Source organism: Cavia porcellus, unplaced genomic scaffold, assembly GCF_034190915.1.
Source record: "Cavia porcellus strain 051 isolate PalLab524CR breed Dunkin Hartley unplaced genomic scaffold, mCavPor4.1 scaffold_33, whole genome shotgun sequence".
In the NCBI taxonomy this organism is placed as follows: Eukaryota; Metazoa; Chordata; class Mammalia; order Rodentia; family Caviidae; genus Cavia; species Cavia porcellus.
Window position 1 is genome coordinate 24563882 of NW_026947516.1, and position 10921 is coordinate 24574802.

The 10921-nt window shown below is 36.1% G+C and overlaps 1 protein-coding gene across 1 annotated transcript; it reads left to right on the top strand.

The window, feature by feature from the left end:
• The first annotated feature begins 1857 nt into the window (after nucleotides 1-1857).
• Ddx53 (DEAD-box helicase 53) lies at nucleotides 1858-3930 on the top strand. The gene has a single exon (XM_003466423.2). The coding sequence runs from the start codon at nucleotides 1947-1949 to the stop codon at nucleotides 3927-3929; it is 1983 nt and encodes a 660-aa protein (XP_003466471.2). The 5' UTR covers nucleotides 1858-1946; the 3' UTR covers nucleotide 3930.
• The last annotated feature ends 6991 nt before the right edge of the window (nucleotides 3931-10921 follow it).

Genomic DNA, 10921 nt, shown 5'->3' on the forward strand with positions numbered 1-10921 from the left:
AAATAGAAAAAAATGCTATGAATATTAAATTATTAGATTTGAAACTAGAGAAGAATATGAGGGGTCAAAGAATAACCATTAGATTATACTTACTAGGCTATGTTAAATGACCAAGCTTAGTGGGATACATGTCAATAAACATATAGTCTATTTTTAGTTAAAAAATAAAGAAAAGGGGTGGAGAAAAGTGATTTTAAATGTTCATCATGTTACAGTGAGTAGCTTTGTGTGTTAAGGGTTTTTTAGTTGAATTAGTACAACTGTCATGCTCAGGGAAGAAGCCTTAGTGGTAGTAAGGAGAAAGGAGATGGTGCGAATCTTAGAAACTAGGTCATAGCAAGAGATGTTGCAAAAACTGAGGATATTTTCCTGATAAACAGAAATCCTTTAATTTGACAGTGGTATAGATATAAGAGAATGGTTCCTAGCTTTCAGACCATCAAAAATCAAAATAAGGACCTAAGGAAACAAAAGGGACCCACCTTTGAAAACCATTTAACTGCCTTATAACAGAATAATGGAATGGGCATCCCTGAAATGAATTAAGCTTCCTCACTCTGAGACTATTTAATTAGAAGCTGGATGTCCACCTGCCCAGATTCCTGTCAGATTGTCTTCTACATGGTACCTCAAAAATGACTTCTACGTAGCCTCCTAGTGGTAAGATCTGAGAATCTATGAAACCACAGGGAAGGAGAAAAAAATGAAAAGCACTTTCAAAAGTGGTAAATCATTACAAATACCTTTTAAAGTACCTTAGGTTGGATTCTATCTTCTAAACATCATTCCTGTGAGTATCTAGAAACTCCCTGAACAAGTACCAGCATGTAGCTAAACAATCAGTGGCAAAATATCATCCTTATGCACACCCAAGAGAATGTTCATGGTGTAGTTTAAGTTATATTAGAGGACAGGGAAGTGATAAATTTATCTAGAACATGTTGTTACTCCAAAAGAAACTTATCAAAATAGACTCATGAATACACAAGTTGATTCTTAAATTTTTTTCTTATATGGAAATAATTGGCTTATAAAAAGAACAATGTGTATAAGTTGAAGATCTGCTGCAATGTTCTATCTAAACTGGACCAGATCCACTTGGAGAAACTCAAGCAAAGCATTCAGGAAACAATAATTAAGGAAGAAAGCTTCCCTCAAATAAAGAATACATAAAGAAACTGTGGGATATATATATATATATATATATATATATATATATATATATATATATTATACTTCAGCCATAAAAGGATGAAATTCTGCCTTTTGCAACAACATGGATAAAAGATTGTTATGTTAACTGAAACAAGGCACATGAATATTATATGATTTTACTCCTAGACCTGAGAGTAGAATATCAATTACAAGAGCCTCAAGGAGTAATGAGGAGAAAGACTTGGACAGAGATTGGTCAGAGGATATGAATTTAAAGAAAGGAACAAGAAATTCTGATGTTCAAGTAATCACTAGGGTGACTATGGGTGAAAATTATGCACAGTATCTTTCAAAAAAGCTATAAGAAAATATTTTGAATGTTTTTGATAATGAAGAAATTATGTTTGAAGAGATAGATACACTGACCCCAATTTGAACAAAATATGTATAATTGTCATGTATCATTTAAAAGTAAGTTTTAAAAAATATTTTTAAAATAAAATAATCATTCTTAAGTTTGTCCAAGTGAAGGGCATGTTAGTCGCTGAGTGAATATCTCTTTAAATTTTGCCTCACAAGGGTCTGCTTACATCATATTTGGCTGTCTCCTGTGATTGGTCAAGCCATCAAAGCCCTGCCACACGTCTTTATTTGCTGTGGCAACAGCTCAGCACAAAGAGTTGGCAGTGCAGTCTGCTGGTTCAGAGCCTGGGGAAGACAGGTCGCGGAAGTATCAACTTCGCAACCGTATGTAGACTCCTGTGCCGGACCAACATTGCTACTACTGGGCAATGTCGGGGAGCCCGGAGCAGACTGGGTCAGAGCCAGAATCTAGAGACTTTCGAACGAATCTGGAAGACAGGGATGATGGTAGTAGAGGCCAAGGCGGAGGCCGAGGTCGAGGCCGAGGCCGAGGCCGAGGTCGAAGCCTTGGCAGAGGCAGCGACAGTGGCTCCTCTGACCAACTAGGGGCTAGGGCCACAGACTTCCTTGGACCACCACTCTGCTTTGGCTTGAAAAACTGTATGGTTGGTGCTGTAATTGGTCGTGGTGGTTCAAACATAAAAGATATTCAGTACACAACAAACACTAAGATACAAATCATATGTGGGGACTCAGAAGCTGAAGTAAAAATTTTTGGTAGCGATTATATGAAAATAAAGGCTAAAGCAGCTATAGAAACATTTGTTAAAAAACAAGAGAGATACAATTTAGAATCCAGTATTCATAACGCCACATCCGAGTCCTCTGTTGATAATGCCACATCTCAGTACCAGGATGAACAAAAAGTAAGCACAAGTACCACTGTTAAGAGAGCTCAACCAGCTATAGATTGGGATCAGATCCGGGCAGCAACTTCAGAGTGGGAACAAAGAAAATGGGCAGATTTACCACCAATTAAGAAAAATCTTTACATAGAATCCAAAGAGACAAGTGTGATGTCCAAAGCGGAAGTGGAAAAGTGGAGAAAGGAAAATTTCAACATAATCTGTGATGATCTGAAAATAGGTGAGAAACGTCCAATTCCTAATCCCACTTGTAAATTTGGAGATGTCTTTGAGCAGTATTCTGAATTGATGGAAAATTTAATTAAGGCAGGTTTTGAAAAGCCAACACCAATTCAGTCACAAGCATGGCCAATAATTCTACAAGGAATGGATCTTATAGGAGTTGCTCAGACTGGAACAGGCAAGACTTTGTCATATTTAATGCCTGGTTTTATTCATCTTATTTCTCAACCAATAACTAGAGAAGAAAGGAATGGACCTGGCATGCTAATCCTTACACCAACTAGAGAATTAGCTCTTCAGGTGAAAAGTGAATGCTCTAAGTACTCATATAAAGATCTTAAAAGTGTTTGTATATATGGTGGTAGAAACAGAAAAGAACAAATAAAAGACATTATCAAAGGTGTAGATATCATTATTGCAACTCCTGGAAGATTAAATGATTTGCAAGTGAATAACTTCATCAACCTAAGAAGCATAACCTATTTGGTAATAGATGAGGCAGATAAAATGTTGGATCTTGGATTCGAACCCCAGTTAATGAAGATTCTAACAGATGTGCGTCCAGATCGACAGACAGTCATGACAAGTGCTACTTGGCCAAAAACTATCCGTCACCTATCCCAATCTTATTTGAAAGAGCCTATGATTGTTTATGTTGGTACTCTCGATCTTGTTGCTGTAAACACAGTGAAGCAAAATATAATTATTACCACAGAAGAAGAAAAGCGATTTCATTTTGAAGAATTCTTACATAACATGGCACCAGAAGACAAAGCCATTGTGTTTGTTAGCAGAAAACTTATTGCTGATGACATATCGAGTGATTTGGGCATCAAGGGCATAGCTGTACAACTATTGCATGGTAACAGAGAGCAGGGTGAACGCGAGCAGGCATTAGAGGAATTTAAAACTGGAGACGTGAAGCTAATGATTGCAACTGATTTAGCATCCCGCGGCCTCAATGTTAATGACATCACACACGTATATAATTATGATTTCCCAAGGAATATTGAAGAATATGTGCACAGAGTAGGGCGTACTGGAAGAGCAGGGAAGAGTGGCGTATCTATAACCCTAATTACTAAAAATGATTCAAAGATTGCCAGCGAATTGATTAACATTCTGAAGAGAACGAACCAGAGCATCCCAGAAGAACTTGAAAGCATGGCAGAAGAATATAAAATTCTTGAACGAACAAAGAGTGAAGAAAAGAAATCAAGAAAATATCAAGGAAAACCCAAGGAGTTTCAAAGTTTAGATTGAAAAGCTGCACCAGGATACTGGAAGATTAAGGACAATTTAAAGATACATAACACTCAAGACATATAGAAGTACTGGAAACATTCTGCCACGCAACCAGAACACCATATCTTAAATAACATCCCTAAGCTTTTAATCTTGTTCGTACTTCTTAATAAAAAGTTTCAGAATGAGAGAGTAAGAAATTATGTGGGGGGAAATTAAATGTTATGTATTAGTTAAGTACAGTTTTTATAACCTGCTATGTCCATCTATATTCTCTAATTATGTAGTAAAAGAAAACTATGTGCTTTTGTTGCTTTAAAGGAATTATACTGAATTGAATCAAAGCTTTTATCAAGCTTACTGCAGTCAAAATGTTCTTTTCTTCCCAATGATTGGTGCCACAATAATTCCTAAAAATATCACCATTATCATCCCCTTGTTTTTTTCAGTTAATTAGAAAATAAGTGCTAAATGTTTAGAAGAATCCACGATTCTCTTTTGTAAGACAGATGTAACCAACAGAGAGAGCAGAGTTTCTGACTCATTGGGAACCAGATACTTACATGAATTTTTGACACTGCCTCAATTGTGGGGCATTTACTCAAGTTCTGCAGGCCTCAATTTTTTTTAAGAGGAAAAAGAGAAAAACACAAAACAAAACAAAGCGGTGTAAGGGTACACGTAATACAGAACTACAAAAAAAAAAATAAGAGTAAGAAATCACCTGTTAATAGATTACATATTATCATCTTGGAAATAGTTGCTCAAATCACAGTATCAAAGAATACAAGGTGGACATTCAAACAGGGAGACTGCAAATAGCTGTGTTCAATAATCCAAAAACATTGATATAGTCAGCTGTTTAACACCCCTAAACACACTTGCTGTTATATCCGTTAGAGCTCTTTTTCTTTTTTTTTCCCTCTCTTTTTTACAACAAAATTTACACATTTTGGATTTTATTACTCCTTAGTGCTTATTACTTTGGGGGGGGGAGAGAATACAGTCAAATACGGCAAAACAAAGCTGTCAGTCAAAACCAAGGATAGACATAGCACATGGTGTAGAACAGAGCACAAGGTTATCAACAATGGTTATCAACGTTGTCTCTTGTTTCCTTAAAAAGAATTGTCTATCTCATTAGATATTTATAAAGTTGGACAAAACAGTAGAGAACAAGACCAATAAAACTTAGGCATTGTAAACATTACAGGACTTCCAAAGAAGACAATAGTCAAACCAGAATGGGCATCTTAGTGAATCTTATTGCCTTCAAAGTAGTTGCCTATGTCTTCAAACTTGATACTACCATACAGAATGGAACAGAGTCTAATCAGTCAAAACAAGATCGTGGGAGTATTACAGGACTTCAAAACAAGTTAATAGGAAATCAAAAAGAGTTACTATTTATATATCCTAATTTTTTAAATTTTTTGTTTAATTAAGACAAACATAAGAAATGACTAAATATTTTTTTAAAAGAATAAGGGGGAGATTGAGATAAAACAGGACATAACAATATAACAATAGAGGTCAAAGCATGACTGTTTCAGCAACCTAGTACTTCACCACCATATAACCCGACTTAATAGTAGTTACCATAGTGTCTGTCTTTTTCCTTGAAATATTTGGATAAAACTTCATATACTCTAGCTTCAAATATTTCCATATCAAGAAGCCCAGAATAAAGCCTTTCTAATTAATGAGTGAAAACTTTATAAGGCTTCAAGGCCACCTAATGGGGAATCATGATTACCACATATTTTTATATATTTGAATCATTACTTACATTAGGGAAACTATTTAGTATTCACACATGCGAGATTGATTTATTTCACTTATGAGTATGGTCACAAGCTGCGCCCAATTATTGATAAATATCTCAATGTGATCCTTCTTTATAGCTGAATAATACTCCATTGTATAGAAATACCACAACTTTTTTATCCATTCCTCAGTTGATGGACACTTGGGTTGTTTCCAAGATCTGGCGATTACAAATTGTGCTGCTATAAACATAGGTGCACATATATCACTGTGGTATGATGCTTTCAGTTCTTCTGGGAATATGCCTAGAAGTGGAATAGCTGGAATAAATGGGATTTCCAGTCCCAACTTTTTGAGAAATCTCCAGACAGATCTCCACAAAGGCTGTACCAGTCTACACTCCCACCAGCAGTGCAGGAGAGTTCCTTTTTCCCCACAGCCTCTCCAGCATTTGTTGTTGGTTTTCTTGATCCTGGCCATTCTTTCAGGAGTGAGATGGTATCTCAGTGTGGTTTTAATTTGCATTTCTCTAATGACCAATGATGATGAGCATTTTTTCATGTATTTATTTGCCATTTCCATTTCTTCATCTGAGAATTGCGTATTCATCTCAGATGCCCATTTTTGGATTGGATCTTTGAATTTTGGAGGTCTGAGTTTCTTTAATTCTTTATATGTTTTAGACAAGAGGCCCTTGTCTGAGAGAGAGTTCACTAAAATCTTTTCCCAGTTTGTGGGTTTTCTTTTCACTATGCTGGAGATTTCTTTTGACATGCAGAAACTTTTTAATAAGAAGTGGTCCCAGTTATTGATTCTGGGAAGTATTTCCCGTGCGGTTTGAGTCCTGTTCATGAATTCTTTACCTACTCCTATGTCTCCAAGGTTTCTATCTAATTTGTCTTCCAATAGACTTAGTGTTTCTGTTTTAATATTCAGATCTTTGACCCATTTAGATTTTAATTTAGTACATGGTGATAGATATGGGTCTAGCTTTAGTTTTCGGCAAATGGAGAGCCAGTTTTTCCAGCACCATTTATTAAAGAGACTGTCATTCTTCCAGTGAACCTGCTTGGCTCCTTTATCAAAGATAAGGTGGTTGAGCGTGTTTGTACTTGTGGTTGTATCTTCTAATCTATTCCATTGATCTTCGGTTCTGTTTTGATTCCAATACCATGTTGATTTTACTACTATTGCTTTGTAGTATAACTTCAAGTCAGGGATTGTGATGCCTCCTGCTTTGTCTTTGCTGCTTAGAATTGCCTTTGCGATTCTAGGTCTCTTCTGGTTCCAGATGAAATTTAGGAGTGATTTCTCTAGATCTATAAGGTATGTTGATGGTATTTCTATTGGGATTGCATTGAATCTGTATAACAGTTTTGGGAGAATGGCCATTTTCACAATGTTTGCTCTGCCTATTCATGAGCAAGGGATGTCTTTCCATTTTCTGAGATCATCTTCAATTTCCTTTTTCAGTGTATTATAATTTTCACTGTATAAGTCTTTCACTTCTTTCGTAAGAGTAATTCCTAAATATTTCATTTTTTTGCTTGCTAATGTGAATAGTCCAGTTTCTCTTATTTCCCTCTCTGTGATTTTGTTGTTCGTGTATAGGAATGCTATTGATTTCTGAGTATTGATTTTGTATCCAGCCACATTACTGAATTTATTTATTGTATCTAAGAGTCTTTCAATGGAGTTTAGGGGGTCTTCTATGTAGAGCATCATGTCATCTGCAAACAATTATAATTTAACTTCTTCTTTTCCTATCTTTACCTCTTTTATTTCTCTTTCTTGCCTAATTGCTCTGGCTAGTACTTCCAGTACTATATTAAATAGGAGTGGTGATAAAGGACATCCTTGTCTTGTGCCCGATTTTAAAGTAACGGCTTTCAATTTTTGGCCATTTAGTATGATGCTGGCTGTTGGTTTGTCATAAATGGCCTTTATTATATTGAGGTAAAGACCATTTATTCCAATTTTCTGTAAAGTTCTTATCATGAATAAGTGTTGGACCTTATCGAAGGCTTTTTCTGCATCTATAGAAATGATCATGTGATTCTTATTTTTGGCTTTATTGATATGGTGGATTACATTTATTGATTTGCGTATGTTGAACCATCCTTGCATTCCTGGGATGAATCCCACTTGGTCATGGTGTATAATCTTCTTGATGATTTGCTGGATCCTATTTGCCAATATTTTATTGAGGATTTTTGCATCTGTGTTCATTAGGGAGATCGGTCTATAGTTCTCTTTTATAGTTGGGTCTTTCTCAGGTTTTGGTACTAGAGTAATATTTGCTTCCAGGAATGACTTAGGAAAGATTGCTTCCCTTTCAATTTCATTGAATAGTTTGAGGAGTGTCGGCATTAGGTCTTCTTTGTATTTCTTGTAAAATTCTGCAGTGAATCCATCTGGGCCTGGGCTCTTCTTGGTGGGTAAGGACTTAATTACATTTTCAATTTCATTAGCAGAGATTGGGTTATTCAACAGTTTTACATCCTCTTGATCTAGCTTTGGTACTTCATATGCTTCTAAGAATCTATTTCTTCTGTGTTATCAAACTTTTGAGATTAGAGGTTTTCAAAATAGGTGTTGATGACCCTCTGTATTTCTATTGGGTCTGTAGTGATTTCTCCTTTTTCATTTCTTATTGCATGAATTTGAGCTTTTTCTTCCCTTTTTTTAATAAGGTTGGCTAGGGGCTTATCGATTTTATTTATTCTTTCAAAGAACCAACTCTTTGATTCATTGATTCTTTGGATTGTTTTCTTAGTCTCTATTGCATTGATTTCTGCTCTGATTTTTATAATTTCCTCTCTTCTTTTGGCTTTGGGCTTGACTTGCTCTTCTTTTTCTAGCTGTTTGAGGTGTAGCATCAAGTTATTTATTTGTATTCGTTCTGTTTTCCTGATGTGGGAACTCAGTGCAATAAATTTTCCTCTCAGGACGGCTTTCATTGCATCCCACAGATTCCGGTAAGTTGTATCTGCATTTTCATTTTCTTTTAGGTATTGTTTAATTTCTTCTTTAATTTCTTCTGTGACCCACTGATTGCTCAAGAGTGTGTTATTCAGTTTCCATGTGTTTGTGGGATTTTTGCGGTATCTTTTATCATTAATTTCTAATTTCAGAGCCCTATGATCCGATAATATGCAAGGGATGATTTCAACTCTTCTGCATTTGCTTAAATATGTTCTGTGAGCTAATATATGGTTTATTTTAGAAAATGATCCATGTACTGCTGAGAAGAATGTGTATTCTGATGTTGTTGGGTGGAACATTCCGTATATGTCTATCAAACCCATTTGTTCACAGGTGTGATTCAGTTCTGTTATTTCTTTGCTCATTTTCTGTCTGGTTGATCTGTCCCTTGGTGTCAGTGGTGTATTAAGGTCTCCTGTTACAATTGTGTTACTGATAATTTGAGTTTTCATTTCTGTTAATAATTGTTTTATATAACTGGGTGCTCTGGAGTTTGGTGCGTATATATTTAAGATAGTTACCTCTTCCTCTTGGAGTTTTCCCCTTACGAGTATGTAGTGACCTTCTTTGTCCTTTATGGTCATTGTTGGTTTAAAGTTCATGTTGTCTGCAAACAGAATGGCTACTCCTGCCTTTTTTTGGATTCCTGCTGCATGAAGAATTGTTTTCCATCCTTTGACTTTCAGTCTGTGAGTATCCTTCTGGGTTAGATGGGTTTCCTGTAAACAGCATATGGTTGGATTTTGTTTCTTGATCCATTCTGCTAGTCTGTTTCTTTTGATTGGTGCATTGAGACCATTTACATTAATGGTTATTACTGTTAAATGCTGGTTTATTGTTGACATATTATCTCTCTGCTGTTGCATCTTTATCTTTCTGTTCTGTTTAATTATCTGCTTTGCTTAGTGGTTTTTTCCTTTGTGTATCTAAACTGTCTTTCAATATTTTTTGCAGGGTTGGTTTGGTGTTCATGAAGTTCTTCAGCTGTTCTTTGTCATGGAAGTATCCTATTTCACCATCTATTTTGAATGATAGTTTTGCAGGATATATCAGTCTTGGTTGGAAATCATTTTGCTTTATGATCTGGAATATTTCACTCCATGCTCTTCTTGACTTTATTGTTTGTGCTGAGAAGTCTGCTGTGATTCTGATAGGTTTTCCTTTATAAGTGATCTGTCTTTTCTCTCTGACAGCTTTTAATAATCTATTCTTGTGTTGGATTTCTGGGATGGTGATTATTATATGTCTGGCTGTAGTTTTATTTTGGTTATGACTATTTGGAGTTCTATATGCTTCACTGATCCTGATGTCAGTTTCTGATCTCATGCTTGGGAAATTTTCAGCTATTACTTCTCTAAATATCCTCCTGACATCCTTCATGTTGTCTCCCTCTCTTTAATTAATCCCTATCATTCTTATGTTATTCTTCTTTGCATTGTCTTGCAGTTGTTGAATTGTTGTTTCCTGATTCCTTGTTATTTTCAAAAGATCTTTCCTTTCCTGTTCACTAGCTGCAATCCTGTCTTCAAGGTCTGAAATTCTATCTTCACTTTCATTAAGACGGTTTTTACAACTTTCAGTGGAGTTTTTTTTTATTTCCTGTATATCTCTGTGCATCTGCATTATGTATTCTGTTTGTTTCTTATATTGCTCGTCTAGGGATTCTATCTTTTGGTTTAGTTCGTCCAATTTTTTATCTGTGTTTTCTTTAGATATATTTAGAATCTCTTTCATTTCTTTTATCATTTCTTCTTTTATCTGGGAGATTATTTCGAGTTTGAATTTCTTTAAAGCTTCCTGGAGTTGCTTGTCAATTTCAGTAGCTATTGTGTCCGATATATGAGGTGGATGGGATATATTTTCTTCTATATACATTGCTCCTAGGGTTTCTTGAGATGGGCTGGAGGTTTGAGGTTGTAATTTGGTCTTTCATTTTGTCATTTTCCTATATTTCTGTGTTTCAAGTGTTATTTGAAAGCTTCCTCAGGATCTGTTGAAAATCCCCTTCTATGTTTGGAGCTACTGAGACTCTGGCACCGCGCTACCCCAAGCCATTGGGCCTACAGAACCAGTGGCCCTCCTCTGCCTGCTCAGAACTCCGCAGTTCCAGACAAGCTGGGCCTCAGGGACACTGTGTGCCCACCTGCCCCTTGGAAGCTCCACAGTTCTTCAATCGCAGCTGGGTTAGGGTACTCACCACAGGCCGCGGTGCCTCAGGAACCTGTGGACCCTCCCTGCTTGCAGAGATAACCACAGTC